Source organism: Pseudochaenichthys georgianus, chromosome 24 (genome assembly GCF_902827115.2).
Source record: "Pseudochaenichthys georgianus chromosome 24, fPseGeo1.2, whole genome shotgun sequence".
NCBI classification, from domain to species: Eukaryota; Metazoa; Chordata; class Actinopteri; order Perciformes; family Channichthyidae; genus Pseudochaenichthys; species Pseudochaenichthys georgianus.
Genome location: NC_047526.1, coordinates 4,935,904 through 4,960,141, shown reverse-complemented (window position 1 = coordinate 4,960,141; position 24,238 = coordinate 4,935,904). Strand labels below are relative to the sequence as shown.

At 40.9% G+C, this 24,238-nt stretch overlaps 1 protein-coding gene across 1 annotated transcript; it reads right to left on the bottom strand.

Moving 5' to 3' along the window:
- Window positions 1-68: 68 nt before the first annotated feature.
- rmdn3 (regulator of microtubule dynamics 3) lies at window positions 69-15,895 on the bottom strand. Its single transcript, XM_034076186.2, has 12 exons — window positions 15,274-15,895; window positions 14,227-14,416; window positions 8,145-8,285; window positions 5,343-5,694; window positions 4,893-4,995; window positions 4,497-4,557; window positions 3,991-4,066; window positions 3,281-3,358; window positions 3,059-3,157; window positions 2,708-2,761; window positions 1,778-1,858; window positions 69-1,607 (listed from the first exon to the last, which is right to left on the bottom strand). The coding sequence occupies exons 1-12, from the start codon at window positions 15,461-15,463 to the stop codon at window positions 1,551-1,553; spliced, it is 1,482 nt and encodes a 493-aa protein (XP_033932077.1). The 5' UTR covers window positions 15,464-15,895; the 3' UTR covers window positions 69-1,550.
- Window positions 15,896-24,238: the final 8,343 nt, after the last annotated feature.

Below are 24,238 nucleotides of genomic sequence, written 5' to 3'. Positions count from 1 at the left end.
GGTCCTATGGACGATTACTAGGAAGGGTTTGGTTCTTAATTGATAAAAAAACACAATTTTAGAAGATATGAATACCAAAACATTTTATTCAGTTTTATCTGTTGCTTTAGTGCATATTCACTTTTGATACGGGATCAGAATATTAAGGAAATATAACTACCATTTTTTTACAGCAGCAATTGCAAAATCAACCTCAACAAAAATAAATCAATTGAAAACAAAGTGCCATTCAAACGATGTTACATCAGAAATGAATAAACCTGCCAACATACTTCAGAAAGGAACGGGAATAAAAACAACACGCAGAGATCAAGGCAGCATATCAACTCAAAGGAAAATTGAAGGTACAAAAATATTGGAATACTTTTCATTCACAACCAAACAAAACACTCCATGCACTTTTTCACAAGTGGCTGCATTCGGTCCAATACAGTTTCTTATACTACCTTTCTATTTACTAAAACAAAAGTTTAAGACATACTCTTATCAAAACACTACGTGTTACTATAGCTACAAGTAATTAAGTGTCCGACATCTGTCAACCTAGGAAAAAAAGTGTACACTATTCTCTTTAAATATCTTAATCTATGAATGCAAAATAATTGGGTGTATTCATTATTTTGGTTACCAAAGTCCCTTCCCCTTGAAGATCTAAAATGTCCCTGATCAAAGTGCTCAGTGTACCACACGTATCAGTGAGGGGCACGTCCCCACATGTGTTCCACTGGGGGAGGAGGGGGGTCATAATAAAAATGATAACAAATTACAAAGCATTTCCCTCTAGAGCAGTGTTTCTCAAACTTTTTCATACCAATTACCACTTAACCAATAAAAAAACACTCGTGGACCACCTAACTCCACAAACATAAAAGAACACATGGTTTTTCTATAACAGATTACAAATCGCCTGGAAATGGTACAAACAGGTGGCAACATGTGTGACGAAGGTGTTGCACTGGGATATATCATGCAATCGAAAGTGAAACGTAAGCTTGCTCCATTGCGGAGATATTCCCGCGAGAGTGCGGAAAACTTAAATGTATTTATTTATTTCAAATGTTACCAATATACTCATGGACCACTAGGGGGCGCTTACGGACCACACTTTGAGAAGCACTGCTCTAGAGGTATTTGAATTTGATCTCTCTGAGATGCTCTACCAATAACATGTTTCTTGTAATGTGGAGTACTGATCCTTCCATTATGAATATGATGCTAAAAAACAAAACCTACTTGTGTTTAAATCACTGATTATCAGTTAAAAAGGCAAACAAAATGGTTAAAAAAACATTAAAGATATATATATTATGTATAGTGATTTTGATTAAATTAAGCCATATTAAAGAAAATAAATATGCATCAATAAACTCCATTTAATTTCACAGTGACAGTGTGACAAAGATATCATTATCCACCAAAGAAGAGAAAGAAACTTCTGCCATTAGTGCGGCACATCAGATTGGATGACCACTGATTGGCTGCCTGACTAGCCAATCAGTGCCATCAGCTGGGTGGCTCCGCCCGTTGGATCTCTTTAGAAATGTTGTATTTCAGATTTTAGTGTCCGTTAAGAGTTGAAGCTCCGCCTCCAGTTTAGATGTTTCATCCTTAAAGAAAGGAAAAAGAAACAACGATAATCATAGAAGCTCAATGACACATCGGAGGAATGCTTCTGGAGGTCGTCTGCAGCACAGTGTGCACAACTCCCAATAATCGAAGATGAAACAGAAATATTGAAATTTAGTTTGGTGAATGTTATGGAGTTAAAAGCTCTTACATCATTAGAGTTTGTCGTCATCTTCAGAGCCAGCTGGGTCCAGCTCGTGGCCTCAGGGATGTTCCCCAGCTCCTTGTGACACTGCCAGAGCAACGACATGAAGGTTAGTGCACAGAGAAGAGGAATGTGAGCCCAAACTGTTCATCAGAAAGTCCCATTCACATGATATTGCTTGCCTTTAACCGTCAACACCCTGTCCTGTGTCGGCTCAGGTGAAGCCCCTTTCATCCCCATCACAGTTGCTCAGTGGGGCATGAAGCCAAAATGTAAAAGTACCGTATCGGGCCCGTAGAGATCGGCGCACGCTCTTAGGGCGTTTTGTAACTTTAGGAATGTTGTGGTGTTGAGCCTGCTTTTAAAAAAATGATGCTGATCTTTCTAACATGATGAGTGTATTTGGCCCAATGACGTCACGTACTGACACTGAAGCCACCATTCGCTCACTTCCTGGGGACTTGGCTTCACCTTGCCCTGTCTTTTTCCCTATTTGTACACGCTGATAAATGTAAGATGGAAAGTAGTGCCAACCCTAACTGAAAGCTGTTTCTATTCACACTGTAACCATGGATACAGACAATAATAACGTAGCATGGGTTTGCTACTGGTTTAATGTCTAAATCTCATGATTATGAGACATCATCTGAAGTTTTTCTGACTTCTTAGTGGACTTATGAACATTGGAGAATGCAGTGTACCTGCAGGGGAAGTGGTGCTGATGCCAGCAGTGTGTGTGGACTGACTGACTGACTGATGACTCGGAGCAGAAGGGGAAGTTGTGTTCACTCAAATTGTGTCAGTCTTGTTCAAATTGTCATTCCCCCATGGTTCAAAGATAACTGCAAAAGGCTCCATGTAGCTGCACTCTTTGCAATGCATAAAGTCATCAATATCCTATAGTATTACAAGCTGGGCTGAGTGTGTGATGATTACCTTTGCGATGTAGAGTCTGACGGTCTTGGAGAAACCCGGACTGAGCTCCTCTGCCTGAAGAACACAAGACCAAGATTTACTACATCAAACACTGACTTTTAAAATAGTCTCAATGTGGAAAATGTCAAGAAAAGGAAAAGAAAAACAAAACCAAAGCGGCCAGTTATTTTTCTAAAAGCATTGTGGGTAAGGGGCTCAGAGGTTATTGGGTGTTTTATTGCAGACATTGTTGTGGGTTAGAGGATTTACAAGAGTGCTGAGGAGCAGAGGAGAGGATCTGTTCTGCCAGTGGGTTCACACGCAGGACGACACACACATGATATCAGAAACCTCTCTGCAGAACTCTGGTACCTTCAGGAAGTTCTCAAGCGCGTCACGCAGTGTGGAGGTGGGGGGGGTCTGGTAGAGGGCAGCGGCCGCTTTTTTCTCCAGCCAGTCCAGAGTGGCTACCTACACGCGCACACACACACACACACACACACACACACACACACACGTCATAAAAACCTTCATATTCCCGAGACGCATGTATCACTGCACCTGACCAGTTAACAATAACAGCCCCCCCCTCACCTCATAGCACCATCTGCCCAGCAGGTAGAAACACATGGGGTCATCATCTCGGAGCGCGAGGGCGCGGTCCAGATGCTCCTGAGGGGGAAACAAACGTCATTAAAGCAAACTGGATCTGAAACATACAATGAGCTTAAAGAGCAACTTGCAGGTTTTTTTTTTTTACTACATTTATGCTTAACCTTGCCTGAAAATCACAATTAAAAATGTTAATGCAGGATTTGATATGTTTTACAAGACATAAGGGCCGGAATTCAGAGGAAAAGGGGCCGTTTTGAGCTCTGCTACTAAAATGTAAAACTAATTTTACATTGCATTTCACCTTTTGTAAACATGGTGAGCTCGAGTTTGTGCAGGTTGCACAAACTCGAGCCTGTCAGGACGTCGAGTCCACAGTCCTCACGGGAAAAGGACCGGAGCCAGCTTTCATTCCCGAGTACTCTGTCTGTCTGTCTCTCTCGTTAGACCGGCCGCTCTCCCCCATGTTACGTCACACGCGGGAGGTCACGTGCGGAGGCTTTTTTATGCGGAAGTGAAAATGTCTTACAAAAACGCCGCCAGATATTTTTAAAAGCGTATTCATCATTTTCCTACACATTTATTCACTGGTGTCTCTAACCTGCAAGTTGCTCTTTAAGACTCAAATGGTGTGAGTGAGTGAGTGAGTGAGTGAGTGAGTGAGTGAGTGAGTGTGTGTGTGTGCACGTGACCTTTAATATGTGGCTGCTCTTCAGTTTGCTGTGCATGCTCTCATGCTGTGAGGCGAGTCCTGTCAGCACCGCAAACCTGGAGCCAAAAACACAAAGATCAGAATCAGTTTTTAACAAGTAGGTTTACACATAGGAGGAATTGTATATTACAATTATAAAAGCTATTGTCCTCGTGCAATTCATGCTTTATTTCATTTATTTTTCAATCTGTAAAAAGTACCAGCTACTTCCATATTTTGACATGGTCATTTATTTTTAAACTATACTGCTACTAAGTTACTTTTTACTTATTGTGTTTTGTTATTAATAACGTGTGCCTTATTTTTTATATAATATGTACAACAACTCTTGCTTTTGTAATACCGTCATTTCCCAGTTGGGGGACAATTAAAGAATTCTGTAACAAATTAAGACAAAGACAATATTTACACGATGTGACATCAAAGTACAGCAGCCGGCAGTGGCAGCAATATCCAGGATAAATATATATAAATGCAAATTCTTACCGCTTGTGGCACTCAGCATTCAGGCCGTTCTTCTTCAGGGCTGACTCCGCCTCCTCTCGACCTGAAACAGCAGCTCACAGCTTTTGCACACATTGACCAGAATACACTGCTTATGAGTGAGGCAGTAGCTTTGTAAGAAGCCAGTCAGTCTAGTTCTCTTTTTGCAAGGCCCTACTTGCCTTTGAACATATTATTATGTTCTTAAAATTGGATTTTGCAAAAATATAAACAAGAAACATGTTTTAATGGATGCTTTATTTGACTGGTTCAATGTATTCAATACTCTTAGTCATGTGTGTGTGTGTGTGTGTGTGTGTGTGTGTGTGTGTGTGTGTGTGTGTGTGTGTGTGTGTGTGTGTGTGTGTGTGTGTGTGTGTGTGTGTGTGTGTGTGTTACCTTGGTGTGCGTAGGTCTTCTTCTCTTGTTTGTCCTCAGTTGACTCGTACATATCACTGTAGGCCCGAGCCAGTCGCCATAGAAACTCCCTGCTATCTCCGTACTGCACACACGGAGGGAGAGAAAGAGCAGTCAGTGTTTGGGATCGCCAAGTGGTCTAATTGTAATTCATAAATGGATTCCTCTGAATCACAGTATATTCTTCTGAGTCATTGTGGGGCTTTCTTATAATCACTACTTTCATATGCATGTGTACAAAGTCGTTATTTGTGTGAACAGACTGACAGTGACAATCCATGTGTAAATATGTTATACCTTCATCCCAATTAATTAATGTCTACCCCTGTTCAGCCTCGTTAACATGGGGACGGCGACGTTCTCTTTATACGTTTATACGCAGAGCTACATCTGAACTGGGTTGGTAAAAGGATGGAGGCCTCCTGTCCTCACCTCTGCTCTGTTGTCCAGCAGCAGTCTGAAGCCGTCGGCCTTCAGACGGGCGTCCCCCGTGTGCAGGACGTCACTCTGAGCCAGGAGGAGAGCCAGCTCCCCACTGGGGACTTCAGTCAGCAGCGTCAGCCCCCCCTTCTCGTCCTCGTCCTCGTCCTCCTCCTCGTCCTCGTCCTCCTCCTCCAGCCCTCGCTTCTCCGCCTCCTCTTCCTGGGAGTGTTCCTGGCGGAGGGTGAGGACGGTGGCGCAGCTCTGGTCCTCGTCTTCCTCAGACTCCTGCTCCGGCTCCCGCCCCCCCTCCCTGTCTGTGTCTCTGTCTGTGTAGTCCGACTCAGCGTAGGCCGTCGAGTACCTGCGACCAACATCCTTTTATTTAGGGTTTGATTTATTTGGTGATTTCAATTATTAAGAAATGTATTCCAATAACCACACATTTGGAATTTCACATGATATTGATCTATTCAATTATTATATTTGTTCTTTTGATAACTGGACTGGAACTTTCTTCCCACTGTACATTTACATTTAATATGCTATTCCTTGCTCACTAAATGTAATAATATCCTACTTTTAAATGGTGTTCGCTGTAAATTGGCCCTTCGGTGTTTATTTGACAGATAGTCTTCATATTCATCTTTCACTGTCAAGTTGTATATCTTACTTTTTAGTTTTCTTTTGTTTTATATTTTGAGATGTTTCTAGTTGTTTATTTTCGACTTTTAATTGTCACATTATTTGCAATGCCTTGTTTTACCATGCTGCGGTGAGAAAGACCTGGCCTACATCCCATCTTATCAGATGCAGACAGTACATTTCAAAAGGCAGTGGCGAACCGTGTCTATCACAACTGGACCTTCTGTAGACACACACCCCTCTTCTCTTCTTCACTCACAGATGAACCCCCTTATTTGAGGGTAAGCAACATGCATTATCATGACATGTTAGATCATGACTTAAGCAGGGCTCAACGCTAACTTTTAAAAGTGGTTGCCAGGCTGGCAACCAGGCATCAGCTTTTGGTTGCCAAAACTGTAAATACGGTTGCCATTTTTAGACACCTTATATTTTAAATAATTAAGATACTATACAGTTATACATCAAGTTAATAATGAACCTGTGACACAAAAGAATGTTTAAATGCTTTACAATAAGTAATTAACACAATTATTTGAAACTTAAGTGGTAGGAAACTTGTCCACCCTCAATTGCTGGTATACAAAATACCAGTAGTGCAGCTGCTGTCATGTTCTTCACAGATCCCTCACAAATGAATTGAGCAAGTCAGTAGTTTCTTGGTCCTCCGTTGTCTCCCTTTCAAATATGGGTTTTCTTGACCTTTATGCTGACCCCCACCATAGATCCACTGGCCCTTCAGCATTGAAGTCTAGGATTGGCCAGACTAATACATTTCTAATGTTAAATAAATGAAAACCATTCACAGTTAAGAATTAGATATGAATTATTAATGCTGTAAATTACCTTTAATATGTCTAACTATATTTAAATGTGTTACCTTTTTATAGAAGTGATTGTAATTTTATGCCAATATTTTCCTATGGTAAAGTTTCGTTTTGCACTTTTATTTTGGTAGTAATAAGATCGAGACTCTTGTTTTGAAGGAACTTTTACCGGAAGTGAATGGACAACATTCCTCTTTACTTTTCGTTCGGGTTTACCTTGCGCTTCATCAGTTGAATCACTTTGAACATTCGTTTGAGATGTTGACGGGCTGGCCGAACTTTTTACCCCACAGTCAAACAACTTAATTTGCTTCGCCATTTTTTGTAAAACAAACACACGGGCACCCATGGGCGCACCGCGCACGCGAGTAAACGTGCATCGCTTTCTGGCTCCGTAATCACACCAATGCACGTGCAACTTAAGTCTCAGGTTCCGACTGGTCACAACAATAATTAAATATCACTCTTAATACAACAAATAATTAACCTTTATCTATTTTGGGGTGCACATTTAGCTGTTTGCTGTCCTTATTTCTTTATGTTAAAAACTGGTTGCCATCCAAGAAGTGGTTGACATTTTTTCTGAATGGTTGCCAATGGCAACCGTTACTGTCGAGCCCTTTTAAGGTATGATGAGTCAACCAGTTAAGATCCAGACGTCCGTGACTAAAATCCTTCATCCGGTTAAATATAGTTAAAAAAAACGCAATATATATCGCAGGGGGGAAAAAAATCGCAATATCAGTTTTTTTCAATATCGTGCAGCCCTACTGCAGATACATTTCTTTGACTTGCTCAGGTTTTGATATATCTGCACCAGTAAGATGGAAGTGAATGAAATGGGCTTAAAGGGTCTTATTCCTCATTAGAGAGCAGTCTCTATGAAACTGTTCACAGTCTCACAGTCTGTCATTGTGTTGTAACAGGATGTATCTGATGGAGCTTGTTAAGAGGCCTTTACTAACCCCAACAGTTGATCCTTCGTAATGTAACATGACTACTCGACCCACAGATTATTACTCCAGGCTTCTACGGGTGTCAACAATTAAAATGATATTTGATTTGCACCACAAACCAAGGCCACTAACAAGATCACAACTTTTAAGATGCGCCAATTAATATGTTCCAACATATGACGATGGATCAAATTACTACAAAACAACCCAGAGGAGTATTGTTAAAACAATCAATAAAACCAGCTTTAAGAGATCTTACTGCTGATCCATCATATCAATTAGGATATTGTGCACCAGGTATAAGCAGTGGTGCCCCAATACACTCTGGGGGCCCCAGGCAGAACAGATATGCCACCCAACACATCAAGCACAACCGGCAGACGTACCCTCCTTCGCTGGTCTCATATGTGCTGGCCATACCCTGGCTGGCAGTGAAGTAGATGGAGCTGGAGCCGGTGGACTCGGTGCGCTCCCTGTGGACCACGTGGCGCCGCCGACGCACCCGCTGACTTTCCTCCACTCCCTTCCTGAATGTGGGGAAGAAGGAACAAACATTCACGTTAGCTACACAACACCAAGGTGGAGGACCAGTCCCACTTTAAAGATTCGCTTTCTTCGATGTCATTTTTTTTTTACATGTTTTTTGCTAAATGTGGGAAATAAGGTGTTCACCTTTTGTTTTACGACATAAAATACATCATTAAATACCCCACTCATGAATGTCTGAAGCTTGTACAGTAGGGTCTCCAAAAAGGCAGCCTCTAACAAGGGACTGAGCCGCCTTAACTTAGCGATAATGACGTGAAATCATGCGACTTGTGGTTGCTTCATACAATTTCAGAGCAATGAGGAGTTCACTTCATTTGAATCCCCCTTCTGAGCAGTTTCAGGTCAATCCTTAGTAACTGATCCTTACATGGGTCATGACTTTGACGTGGTTGCTTAATATTGTGCCATAAAGTTCCTTTTTTTGGACAAGAGCAAATACATTACTTTGTAGGTCTTTTATTTGTGTCATTAGTAAGCAACTCTATTATTTTTTAAAACATTTATTCATGATCTATTTTAAATTTTAAATCATCAAATATTGATAATGTCCGATATAATTCCTTACTTTCCGTAATGCCCATTGATTGAAATACAAAAACAAATGAAATGCAACATTCCCCAGATATATAGCCTGGAAATGATAAACCTTATTTGAAATCAAAGGATCAATACAATACAGCTTTATTTATAGAGCACTTTAAACCTCCAGGCCAAAGTGCTGTACAGTCAAATAAACAAACAAATCATACAAAAAGTAACACAGCTCAGCTCACACACCATAAAACAAGTACAAGTAAAAACAATAGACAATTTAAAAGCAATAAAAGCAACGCTAATGTTAATTAGTGTTAATACGCTAAGGAGAAGAGGTGGGTTTTAAGAAGCGATTTAAAAGCAGGCAGTGTGTGAGCCTGTCTGATGGGCAGGGGCAGATCGTTCCACAGTGTGTGAGCCTGTCTGATGGGCAGGGGCAGATCGTTCCACAGTGTGTGAGCCTGTCTGATGGGCAGGGGCAGATCGTTCCACAGTGTGTGAGCCTGTCTGATGGGCAGGGGCAGATCGTTCCACAGTGTGTGAGCCTGTCTGATGGGCAGAGGCAGATCGTTCCACAGTGTGTGAGCCTGTCTGATGGGCAGGGGCAGATCGTTCCACAGTGTGTGAGCCTGTCTAATGGGCAGGGGCAGATCGTTCCACAGTGTGTGAGCCTGTCTGATGGGCAGGGGCAGATCGTTCCACAGTGTGTGAGCCTGTCTGATGGGCAGGGGCAGATCGTTCCACAGTGTGTGAGCCTGTCTAATGGGCAGGGGCAGATCGTTCCACAGTGTGTGAGCCTGTCTGATGGGCAGGGGCAGCAACGGCCCCCTCTGAGCTTTGACTTTCTTATCAAGCTCCACATTTGTGGAATCAGCTTCCAGTTTGTGTTCGGGCGGCAGACACCCTATCCGTTTTTAAGAGTGCGCTTAAGACCTTCCTTTTTGATAAAGCTTATAGTTAGGGCTGATTAGATTCAGCCCCTAGTTTTGCTGATATAGGCTTAGTTTGTCGGGGGACATCTTACTTCTTCCTTCTCTCTGTCTATACCTGTGTACTCTCATGTTCAGATTAACCCAGCTTCCCCAAATGTCTTTCTTTTTGGTGTCTATATACGCCGGGATCCGGAGTCATGGATGATCCTGTGGTCCTGTGTCCTGGATCGCGAGCCCTGGATCTTGAGTCGTGGCTGTGGTCCTGGATGGATATCCTCGTGGATTCATCTTCCTATTATACACACATGCATTTCCAAACATTTGGACTACCTATGTTGCAAATGTATTATCTTTTCAATTTACACACGGCATCTATTGCACGTCTGTCCGTCCTGGGAGAGGGATCCCTCCTCTGTTGCTCTCCCTGAGGTTTCTCCCATTTTTCCCTTTTAAACTGTGGGTTTTCTTTGGAAGTGTTTCCTTGTACGATGTGAGGGTCTAAGGACAGAGGGTGTCGTATTGTCATACTGATATTCTGTACACACTGAAGACCACTGAGACAAATGTAACATTTGTGATATTGGGCTATATAAATAAACATTGATTGATTGATTGATTGATTGATTGATTGATTGATTGATTGATTGATTGATTGATTGATTGATTGATTGATTGATTGATTGACTGACTGACTTGGTTCTGGGTAGAGACCGATAACCGATATTTGGAACCGATATACATTTGCAGTAAAATCAGAAAATCTTGGTGTCAAAATGTAGAATAACACAAACTCCAACTCAACTTCTTTGAAATGCATTTAAGCATAGCATATATTATGTTTAATGAACTTTTAAACATCTTACAACTGGTTTCCTCTCTGTGCCCTTTTCTTTAGTGCAGCCATCTGCTATGAGTTAGAGAGAGACAAGAAGTGGGGCTGCAGGCTGACATGCTTAACTAACAATAATGCTTAAGTTATTATATCAAAACAATGCCTGTCTATCTAGCATAACATCCCAATAAGCTGCTAGCAACTGCAAAACACTAGTGCTCGTTAATGTTTTGCAAACTATTAAAAGTGAGGCTATCACAGTAGACCGAACTTTAGTCTAGTAGCCTCACTTCTAATATTTTGCTAAACATTTGCTAGATACATGTTGGCTAGCGAATGAGCTTCACATATCAACCTGAAAAACTGCGAGGCTCCACTCGCAGCCCCCCCCCCCCCCCCCTCCGCACCACAGTTACTCCGCTGCGAGACGCTGCACGCACCCCCAACTCTGACTGACTTCCCGTGTCCCTGTGTAACTGGGAAACTGATAGAATTGGATCATAAGATCGTGGTGTTTTTGCAACTTCAGCATAGGGGATAGGGATGTTTATTGAACTTCGGCTTAACACATGTGGCTCTGCCGCTCAGCGCTGCTGCTTGCTTCAGTCTGTGTCGGTTCTTTCGGTTCTTTCGCACCTGCCTGTAACCTGAGAAGGTCCCGCCTCTCTGGCTGGCTCCCGCCCGGAAAATCTTCAGTAATAGCCTATCAGATAGCGCTGTGGGCGGGACATTGCTCGTGTACACAGAGTGGTGACTGCAGCCAGAGAAACGGCCGCATCAGAGCCAAAGTTACGGAACGGGTGGCGCAGTGGTCTGTGCGTTTGATCATCAGATCAAGGGGGCGTTGGGGAACTCCAGTTCGAAACCCGCTCCCGCCCCACTGCGTCAGGCCGTTGTGTCCTTGGGCAAGACACTTCACCCGAATTTGCTCCTGTGGGTATTGTCCACAGTAGATGACCATTACATTACCTCATTCATACCCAGACATCTCTCCGCTCCAGCCACGCTCCTCTTCTTTACATCCCCCGCACACGTCTCCGAACAATGGGAGACCGAGCCTTCTGCTCATTCGCCCCGCGCCTCTGGAACTCCCTCCCAGATCAGCTGAGATCTGCCCCTTCCACCGAGGTCTTCAAAACCGGCCTTAAGACCCTCTTCTTTCGGCAGGCCTTCGAATAAACTTTGAGCACGGTACACCTGGAGTACTGCCATTTTTATCGCCATCTCCGACTTTTATTTTTTTACTCTATTTTATTTTTTGATTTCTTATTATTATTATTACAATTATTTGTCTTTTATTATCTCAAAGCGTATCAGTATCCCTTGTTGTGAAGCACTTCGAGATTTGTCTTGGCAGATGAGAAGCGCTATATAAATTAAATATATTATTATTATTACATGTATGATCTGTATATGTAATGTGTATTTGTAAAGCGCTTTGAGAGTCTTTGATAAAGCGCTATAATAAATATAAGGATTATTATTATTAAAGTTTTATCGGCAATTTGATAAAAAAAAAGGCCGATACCGATAATTGGTCAAATGCGGAATATCGGCCCCTAGTTCTGGGCACGTTCAGGAGCAGTTGATCACCTGAGAGGGTGGTTGGGCGTGTAAGAGTTAGGTAGCAGCTCAGAAAGATATGGTGGGGTCATGCCATTTAGGGATTTAAAAGTAAATAAAAGGATTTTGAAATGAATCCTAGTGGATTTTGAAATTAATCCTAGTGGATTTTGAAATGAATCCTAGCTCCCAGTGGAGCGAAGCCAAAATGGGGGAAATGTGGTCATATTTCTGTGTGCCAGTTAAAAGCCTTGCATTTGCACCCGCTGCAGACGAGCGAGGGAGGACCCACTGACCCCCATGTAGAGAGAGTTACAGTAATCCAGCTGAGTGGTGACAAAGGCATGGATTACTTAGAAAAGGTTTTATTTTGGCTAGCTGCCTCAGGTGATAAAAGCTTGTTTTTGCCACAGATTTAATCTCAAATTTTAGTTCAGGGTCTATTTTAATGCCAAGGTTCGTAATGGTGGGCTTGGTGTACTGAGCCAGGGAACCCAAGTCTACAGAAGTGGTGCCAGTGGTGCCACCAAAAACCAAATCCTTCCTTTTTAGTGGGACATAAATCTGGCTATCATCAGCATAGCAGTGGAATGCGATGCCGTGCTTTCTAAGTATGGACCCAAGAGGGAGCAAATAGAGGGAGAATAGCAGGGGGCCTAATGCTGAGCCTTGTGGGACCCCATACAGGAGTGGAGCAGAGGATGACTCGGAGACACCAAAGCTGACAGAGGGCCCTTTTCACTTCGATTAAATGGATTCCTTGCGTCCCTCACTTGCGTCGTTTCCCTGCGACTAGTCCCTCCCACCAGGGAAGCATGGAGAGACGCAAGGAAACCACGAGAAGCAGGGAAATGAGTTTTAAGAGCAATGGGAGGTCCTTTCCTCCGGAGCGTCACGTGAAGCCACGTCCGTTTGTGATGACGCCGCACAGCTGATCGTCTGACAGCAGCTCTGGCCCGGTTGTTTTCACAAACACCCCCGCCACACATTGACTGACACAAACATTTGTATCATCTGTTGTAGACCCAAATAAATAAAATAAAATAAGAACTCATTCTCAAAAAAGATAAACGCCATTCTTATAATGTATAAACGAACATTAGTTGGATTAATATTGATTAGAGTGCACAATAGAAATAAAATAATTGAGAGAAGAAAAAGAGATGTTATCTATCAAAACCCAGTTAGATTAACATTAATTGGATTGCACACTTTGTTTGTGTAGATATGTAGCAAATTAACATTTTAATAGCACTTAATGACTAACTGAATGGAAATGACAATAAATGAAAATGTAAAACGAAAAAAGCGATCATGAAAATGTTTCCAATAAATGAATAAAATGATTTTTGACCACTTTGTTGTTCAGATATATCACATATTTGTAACTAAATGATACATGAATTGAAACAAAACACGGTATAAACTGAGGAGGGACTCCCGTGAGGTTCATGTGTTTTCTTCACTCCGCTGGGAAACTGCTCTCATGTCAAGAAGCATCAGATCAGTGCATGCGCTGCATCGTCCAATCAGTGAGCGATACACAGTAAGGGGGCGGGGCGAGTGTCTGAGGATTTCATCGGAGGATGGTCTGGTGGTTCCTCGATTATAGCTCCTCGCTCCTCCGGCAAAAATAAGGCCATTGGGACGCTACTCAAGATGGCGCAGACAAATCAACTTCCGGTGAGACCGATGACCGAGGAAATGAAAAATAAGAGAAGTGAGACGGGCCCAGAGAAAGTTCTGTCCTTCAGATATGACCTGAACCATTCCAGGGCTTTCCCCTCAATGCCCACCCACTGCTCCAAGCGAGAGATCAGGATGTCATGGTCGACTGTACTCCAGGGTACTAAGTTCAAGTAAGATATTGTTGATGAGAAGAGTGTTTGATAGAAGCCCTGCCCTGGTATGATACATTATATATACATTAATTAGGCGCTTTCTGCACCAGGAAAACCACTATATAAATAACATGTATTATATTATTATTATTATTATTATTATAATAAAGGCTAAGTAGGTCAGAGTCAGACGCTTCACATCACCACGGCAACTCACTTGACATCCTGGATGATCTGCATGGCGATGTCCTGCAGCCCCCCCCTCAGCTCGGCCACCTCTGAGCGCAGTGAGGACACACAGCTCAGCACCTCATCCAGCTGGTTCCTCACCTCCAGCTGCTGCTCTGCTGACAGGCCCTGCACCGCAGCCTGCACCGCCGCCAGAGCCTGCTGCTGGGCCTCCGCCTCTGCATAATTTACATTATAAAATTACATTTATAATGTAATTATAAATTACATTATTCACATAATTATTCAAATATAGGCCTATATTAAAATGATCATTGGATCATTTTAACAATAATGTTTGTATTATGGCTGGGAAATAGTTTGAAGTATGTCATATCTCTGCAGCTCCACCTAATACTTAATTCAGGATGATAGTTTCACATATGTTGTCTTTACCAAATGTTGCGCTTACTAGGAAATGGATACTGCACTACATCATATTGAGATTTTGATAAAATACCAATTTATTGTGGATGCAGAAGGCAAGAAAAATGTAGCTTTGAAGTAGGGCTGCAGCAAAAGTACCTACTATGTTTATCTAATTATCTTTACTCTAAAAAAGAGAGGTGAAAGGTCATATGCACAGCAGGCACAGACTGGAGCTAGAGTATGCTCAACTCATGCTTATCTCTTCCATCTAAACATGTTAAGTTTCATATTAAATGTTTAGGGGATAACAGTGCTTTTAATAAGATATCAACACTCAGGATATTTGTCATTTACTGGACACGGACAGTAAACTGAAATTGATCTAAAATAAATACCAATTTGAAAGCCTCAAAAGAAACTAAATCATCGATAGAAAAACACGAATTGCTCTCAGCTGTGGTGGTCCAGAACTGCAATGCATTTAGGGAAAAATACCAAGAACGTGCCAAAGTCTATAAAGTTGCCATGTTGGGTATATGACTCATCACCATAACTCAAGCGACATTTACCTTCAGTCCCTGAATTCGTATTACGCAGTTGGAACCATGCCTCTCGCTCACACACTAACATGCTTCTGACAGTCAGTGTCAGGCACTGAGTAACCCACCTTGAGCCTCCAGCGTCCACAGCAGCACAGCTTCCCCCGCCCCGTCTAACAGCGGCCTGGCTTCCAGCACCAGTCTCTGGGCTCTTATCCTGCTGATCTCCTTGTAGATGATGTAGGCGACCAAGCCACAGCCTGCTGTAGCTGCGACAGCAAGCCCCACGAGCCCACTCCTCCCGAGCTGCGCGTTCATCTCTGCACGCTCAGCTAGTCGTTTAACAGTTTACGGTACTAATTTAGCTCTGCTTACATACGTCACCAACCATGTCTACCTGTAACTTATTTCAGGATACAAACGACATGCCTCAAGCCGCTGGACGTATATTATCTCAGTTCAGAAAAGATGCTTGACAGGGGGCACGCTCACTGCTAGCACGTTAGCCAAGTGTCATTAGCCTGTGACTGTAATAGCCTCCACTGGCCAATAACACACAAATATAAGCTTGATGCAAATGTTACAATTCTCCTTTAGACCTGTCCTATTAATAATTAAAGAATATAAACAAAACGGTTTGTTTACATCTTATGAAGGTATTTAGTCGACAAGCAGCTATGATGCTATGAAATGTCAAACATAACTGCATCACATCAGCAGCAACGAACGAGGCGAGCGCATGGAGACACAACTTCCTGTTCCAATTTCCAAAATAAAAGATGTTGTCGAGAGGGCTGCATTATTATGTATAATATTAGGTAGTATGTCAACATTATACAACTAAGTAGACACAGTGGAGAGTGTAACTCAGTACATTTACTCACTACATTTCGGAGGAAATGTTTTAGTAACGAGCTACTTTGCAGGTATGGATTAATAATACAGAATATAAATCAACGTATTAATCATTATGTATTACTATAGGTTAAACTACTAGGAAGTATATCAATACATTTAAATAATCTACTTTACCAAGTGCAACATTGACATTAATACTAAATAATAATAATAATAATAATAATAATATATAATATACTATAAGCGGACTCATCTCTGGTGGGGACGAGTCTGCCTAGGTGGGAGATGGACCATCTGGTGACCTGGTGCAGGAACAACCACCTGGAGCTCAATGCTCTCAAGACAATGGACATGGTTGTGGACTTCACGAAGTATGCAATTTCACCACAGCCTGCACGCCTCCAGCCTGCCTCCAGCCTGCCTGCCTCCAGGACCCTGAGGCGGGCAGGGAAGATAGTGGGCACCCCCTCCCACCCTGGACACAAACTGTTCTCCCCGCTGGCAGGAGGCTGTGCTCCATCCAACACCTCTCACCACCCGAACAGTTTCTTCCTCTACTGGCCTCATCAACAAGACCCGCCCCCCCCCCCACTGACACTGACTTTTAACCACCCCAGAAAAACATTATGCATTACATTAATGCACATCATGTGAACAGTATCTTGTTCTTTTTTTAAATTATAAATCCTGAACAACATGTTGCACTACCTCTTTTAAATCAGCACAGCTCTCCACTTTAAATACAGTATATTGTATTCGTCATGTATTTAAATGTTGTTAATTTTTTTATAATAGTCTTAAAATTGTTTTTCTAAATAGCTGTCAAAATGGTCCTATTTTAATTTAATTTTGTTTTGCTACATTTTCTTCTGTGTCTTTGTATCCACTACATATACCAAAGCAAATTCCTTATGTGTGTAAACCGACTTGGTAAATATGATTCTGATTAAACCATGAATAGCCTAATTATAATCCAAAAATGCAATGTTTCTAAATCTGATATGGGCCATACTGGAAAATGAGTACTTTTTGTACTTTACGGATATTTTGATGCAAAAACATTTGTACATATTTGAATGCAGGACTTTTACTTGTAACAGAGTATTTTTTCTTTTACTTAAAAGCCCTACGGACCCGGTTCCGGGGCCGAAATCGGGTGATTTGCAGGAAACAACGTCTAAGGAACCTTAATATTTAATAAACTATGAATATTTTATATCCATATAACGGAAAAAAACTAATTTAACTGATCTTTTTCATTTTTTTTTCAAAAAAAACACACAATGCTAACACTGACCCTCTGAATTAGCCCCGAGCGAAAAATGCTAACCTATTACTGCACCGAAAATCACTCCTAGCTCCCTTATTACTTATCCGAGGTGCACATCCAACACATCGTTTATGATCGTAAAGACACAGAATCTAACGGTGCCCACCTCAACACAGAAAGATACAAACTCGTGACGTTATCAACAAAAACCTACATCAAAACATGTGGCGCTAGGTAGCCACATCCACTAACATGATTTACCTTGGTCAACACTGGTCTTCAATGGCATTAAAACGATAAAAACGATGCTGTAGTTAATCTATAGGTTAATATTCAATGTGACTGTGTCCACTCCCCTTTGAAATGTTCTGATAATCTAGAAGGAATAAAACTGCGTTTCCGTTTCTAGAAGTCAGAGCAGGGATATTCCTACGGTCTGCAACAAGATAGCATGCGCAAAGACGCCATTTTTTTTTTAACATTTCCCTTCGATTCTATTGGCTCTAACGGTCAGGAAGAGATGTCACATGTCAAAATCGAGCAAGGGGGGCCAGAGATATGGAAAATCCACCCAAATGGCCCCAGAAGAGTTTTTTTTTTGTGCTAAATCCGTCTAAAAAGGTCAAATGTCACTTGTTTTGCATCAATCTTGATACAGGGTACTTATTATATGTTGTACTTTGGATTCCTAAAGCTTTTAGGCTGCGGCCACACAAGGACGAAAACGGTCGTTTGCGTTACTGTTTAGTGTCAAATATAGACCGTTCGGCCACACGAGGATGACCGAATACGGCACTAAACCATAGATATATATAAACACTAGATGGCTCATGGGAGATTTTCCAGCGTAGCTGACCGGCCGCCATCTTGCTACAGTCAACAGTTACTCTGATTCGCGTTATGGTAGCTGTTGTAAGGTGAGTGATCTGCACAAAAATACTCTTAACTCGCTGAAATCTTGACTGATTTACAAACGGTTTGGTTTATTATAAACATTATTAGCATGGCTATGATACAGGATGCTTGGACATGTTGAAATGGCAGCTTTTCTTTGTGTATGTGGTTGTATTTATTAGCTGGCTAATAACAAGAGGCTGTGAGTGAGACCTAGTATTACAAAGTTCACCCAGCAACTTTACACCAGTGGGAGAGGCAGAACTGCTCTTTCTTTTCAATATAATGTAAGTTACACATGATTTATTCCAAGTGGTTTGGCTTGTTAAAAACATCTTGCATTATGATACAGGAATTTGCTGGCTTTGTGTTTGCAGAAGTACCTGACTATGCCGGACTTTTGTGCAGCCTACGGATTCTCCAATCGCCGCTGTCTGCAAACAAGAACCCGTGGGATCACCACATATGTTTATGTTTGCTCAGTCTAATAAACCCATAACATGGTTGTGAAAGAATACCAAAGCTGAGGCTGGACGATGATTGATTGTTGGTGTGCCATGTGTCACTGTGTGTCTTATTGGTTTTGTGTTATACTGTATTTTATTGTGTGCAGCTGGTCCTTATCTCCAAGACACATTTAAAACAAATAACCTTGAACCTTGAAGCCCCATCTCGCCCCACCTGCTCCTGCTTCCTACATCCCCTCCACACCACACCAAGTTGTTCTTCTTAATAATAATAATACATTTATGTTGGGGGGCCGCCTTTCATAACACCCAAGGACACCTTACAGGGGCATAGGGGCAATATAGGGAACAATTTAAACAGTGGATTTTGTGATATATCAGCCGGGGTGAGACAAGACAAACCACAAATGGACTACAGAAGGACACAAAAGGACACATGGTACAGTTTATATTATTCTTGGTCTTTTTTCAATAACATATTTCAAAGGTTCTGGATTTGTTTACAAATCTAGAAACTAAATACAAAACAAGGATGATATGAAGATCTCATGTCAAAAAATAATTGTGATAAATTAGACAGAACCGGCCTGTCTGTGAGCACATTTTATGTTGGTTTGGTTCTTCTGATAAAAGGTGTGAATATCTAAATAATATACCAACATATGCTATTGTCATTAGTTGTGTCCCTGTTCTTCAAGCTAAGGCATTGCTAAATTAACAACTCTTGGCTTACAGATTGGTAACATGAGACCGAATTTTATATATAAAATATAAATGTATTTTAATTTGATCATTTATTTTAAATATTGACAATATAATAAAATAAATGGAAATATATACACCGGCAAATATTTAATATAAATACCGTGTGTGTGTGTGTGTGTGTGTGTGTATAGCTATTGCTTTATCTGATTAATGTTATTTTCATATGAAAGTCCATGATTATAAGTATGCAGTATCATAACTACATCTTTGATGTTTATAAAAAACCAAACCGTTTGAAAATTGGTTGAAAATTGAGCAAGCTATGGTTATTTAAATAGTAAACCATAATGTTATGAATGAGAGCACTGCCTGTAGCGAGATGGCGGCCAAGTGGCAACGTCGGTCTCCATTGGCCAGCAGCGCAGGTGAGTCATCTAGTGTTTATATATATCTATGCACTAAACGACTGAGGAAACGATAACGGGTCCCAAGGTGGATAGAACGGCATACGCAACGCTCTGGGGGGTCCAACGGCTCCGTGTGTACGCCCTATATGATCATTTTCTGATAATGATGAGGCAATAGCCCCGCCTCTCCCCAACTCTGCTGCTCACCCCGCGTCAAAGTAAACTGCACACTGAATTCAGATTATTTATCTTTCTCTCGATATGGACCTAAACGCGAGTGAAGTCTAATCTGACAGGACGGAGACACGCAGCTCTGCTCACCTGCAGCTCCTCCCGCTGCAGCAAAACACACACTTCAAGTTAGATCATCACCCTTAGCTATTTTAATTACCTCTCAAACTACCTAAACTAGTTATAAATATGTTTATTTTTACTGTCGGCCGGGTCACTCAATACTGGATCAGCTGCTGCATGAGACAGACACTGAGCTGTCCGAAGAGAGGGAGGAAAAAGAGAGGCTCCGTGTATTTTATTATTATATTATATAGAGTCGTTATTCATTTGTTTTAAAGCTCAATAAATAACAAAGAAGACCTTTGACCGGCACTTTTATAATTTTGTCCGGAAGATTTAAACTTTAATACACGTTGACTGGCGAAAAACTCTGCCCGGTTCCCTGGGCCCCACCGCGGAGAATAAACAGAAGGGCAACCATGCTTCTTCGCTGCTTTTGTGGAGGAAGTTACAGTGCCACGTACAGGCTCCTGCATATGTACTGCAGCTTCTCCAGCGGTTGGAGCTAAACGGAGCGGTCTCGTGTGGACAGACACTATCCGGATAACTATTGCGTGTGGACGGAAGCTTGTTTGCGATTGCGTTTGCGTTAATCCTATGCGTTTAGCCGTTTTCGTCCTCGTGTGGCTGCAGCCTTAAATCTACTAACCCATCATCCAAGGTTAGTTTTCACTATAAATACAGAATATTTTTTGGACGGACACTAATTTACAGTTTTTTACCATGTTCAATCTGCATTTTTTTTTAAATAAAAAACATCATTATCATTACTTTGAGAAAAAAGATTATTAATTTAACCCTTTTAGAAGGGAAGATATGGTCATTTGTTCTGGGAATGTCATTTTCGAGCCTGAGACCTGAAAAACAGGCTTGGGGCCTAACAGATTAAGTAAAATATCTGAGTACTTCTTCCACCTCTTCCACCAGACTTATTTATTAAATAGGATAAATGATAAGATACAAAGCAAAAATATGACTTCTAAAAAATGATTTTTATGTCCAAATGTGATCATAATAGCTTACATAAGATAAGATAAGATATCCTTTATTGATCCCAAATTTGGAAATGCTTTTGCAGTAGCATGTAAAAAAAAAAGTAAAATTAGAAATACAAAATATTAGATTATACAATTAAACAATTATACAATATAAACATCTCATAATAGAAGATCTGACAAATAGAACACTATTGAAGGACATATTAAATTAGATATCAATGGTACATTCAGGGGCGCAACTGATTGGGGCCCCGGACCAGAAAGGGCCCCTAAAGAAGGTTGATTAAATTGGTCCACAGCAACGACAACATGAAACCCCCTTTCATTTCTTGCCTGTCCAGCTGCTGCTGGTGGAGGGGGTGGGTGGGGTTATCCATGATGGATAGCAGTTGTTCAGAATCCTCCTCTCCACCACGGCATCAAAAGTGTCCATTTTAACGCCGATGACAGAGCCAGCATTTCTACTTGCCCTTGATTTGAAGCTGAAATGTTATTGTCACGTTTCAGCCTGTGGTCTTCATGGGTCTACCTTAAAGGTGAGGTGTGACGCAAGACAAGACATTGTTCCTTTATATTAAAGAAGGTGAAGAAACCTGTAAAACATGCTCGGAGGACAGCATCCTCATGATGCCAGGGAGTGGCAGCCATGTTGCTTCCTGACCCAAGTTTGCACGCTAAACAATAAATGAAACCGTTATTTTTTTATTTTTTGTATGCCACCACTGAACCATGCCAAGAATGTTTCCAAGTGAAAGAACAATGTCATTCATGAAGAGGTGAAATCAGCATGACCCCTGCAGGGAGGAAGTAGAGCAACATTGTTGATGTTACATACTCACAGAGAGTTCAGGCTGGTCTTGGAAACTCTCCCAATGTATACTAACTAATGAACAAAAACAAAAAGCTTTGGTTATTTCTTTTTGCACCTGCCTTAGAATGTTCTGTGGTGTAATGTAGCACTTAATGTTGATGCTGGTTAGGAACTATTACATTAGGACAAAGCTAATTGAATAATTACCAAAGCAAAACAAAGGATCTGTGTTTGAACGATTCATGAGGTACAGTATGCAGTCGGACCTGTTCAGTGCAACAGAAACGGTTTCCTAAGCAGGAAATGCTTGCAGGCATAAGTGACCTGACTAACTGCCACAGGGTCACCACATCACAAATGTGAACTTTTTCTTTATTTCGTCATTTATTCAAGTATAGTTTTCAGTATGTATTTAACCCGTAGATGCATAAGTGGGTCTTTTTTGACCCGGTGAGGTGGTTTTCTTGAAGTAACTTTTGTAATTACATTTTTTTATCATTTCATATTCCAGCTATTCCTCAAAAAACATGTTTTGGATATCATGCCATTCAAATTTGTAATTTACATTTTAAGAAATTGTAGTTTTTGTATTATATGCCCTAAGATTCCATAAGCCGGTCAAAAATGACCCCCATGCATTTTCTATGGAATTCTATGGGAAAACGTATTTTTTTTAAAATGTAAAACAAATGTCTAAAATTAAATATAAAATATTTCTAGTGTGAACCAAAATATAATACTAAATATTATACAAGTGATTTTTCTTAACCAAAATGACAAAAATGGCATAAAAACACATTATTCTAATACGGGTCCTTTTTGACCCACTTATGGAAGAGTGTAGGGTCCAGTCACTCGTGCATCTAAGGGTTAAACAGTTGTGTATATGTTTGCTAAATAAACACATTTTCTGAACACAAATGATGGTTTAAATGTATAAGCCTGTTTCTGAGATTTAATATAGCACTCCCATGAGATTTGGATACTTGTGAGAGAGATTGGAATTTGTAGTTTTTAAATCGAAGGGTGGGAGATCCTGACTCTTATTAGTTCCTAGTATGGGTCATTTGAGACCTTTTCCACAATGCAACTCAATACCATCTTGTCCTCCTGAATGATAAGATAAGATCAGACAAGATAAGATGAGACAAGGCAAGATAACACAAGATAATATAACGAAATATAATATAAAATAAGATAGACGTTATTGTCGCAGCGGTACATTTGCTTAGACATCAGTGTGTGCAGTAATAGATCACAGCAAAACAGTTAAAAAAGACAACAAATAGCCCAAATGTATTTATCAATTGCACATAGCTATCACATTTCATCAGAAGAAATGCACACAGTGCATGAAACAACAGTGATCAATGCCAATTTCAATGCCAAGCCAAATTCTTTCAGCACCACACCTACTGTTTACAAGCAAATCCTCTTGCACAGAAGAAGCAATTCAACACAGCCTAAAGTTGATTAGACTTTCTTGTGACAAGTAAAGTAGGCTGCACTTCCTGACCACCATGCAGTGCATGTCTTTTTTGACAGAGAACAGCTTTACACATCAGCCAACTTTACAGCATGTATGGACAGAATAACATTTTGTAATATATATGTTCCTGGTCTCTGAAAAGTACTACATTAAAACAGGAAACACGGTGGATGAAAGTACATCAATCTTGAAATCTAGACCAAAATTATTAGTTTTTTGGGAAACTATAGCCAAACTTGGATGTGTATTTTCTTTGTAAATTGTGTAACTTATCTTTAAGTTCATGCATACTTATTAATTGTTTATATATAATTTAGAATCAGTAATATTTTTGTTTACCAATTTGACACTGCTTTAGTTTGTAGGCCTATAGTACAAACATGTTCATGTTTCATTTCATTATTATTATGTTGTATTATTGTTCTATACATTTGAAATAAATCAAATCAAATATTAAGCTTTGGCTCTTTACTTGCTGTAACAATGTCAATGTCCCCTATGTGTGACGAATGATTCTGATTCTAAGACTGATTGTGAAGACAAAGACCTAATTTGAGGAGCTTCTAAGTCCTACACAACTATTATAATATGATATTGTATTATAAATAATTATTATAATTATATGTCTTATGCTCACAAATTGAGTTAATAAAGTTTGCAAAAGTTATTATCAAAGACTTTATCTTTGAGATTTGGAGAGGGGATATTTTTAGGGGGACAGGGAGGAGCCTGCCCGGTTAAACCTTAACCCATAGTAATATAAAGGTTGAACCAGGTTAGACAACGGTTAAACCTGGTTCGACTAGGCCCAGGTCGCTGTGAGTACTTTGGGCCCGTCCTCCTCCTCTGTGTATCCCCGCCCTCTTTAGTTTATAAAAGAGCCGAGCAGCATCAGTCGGT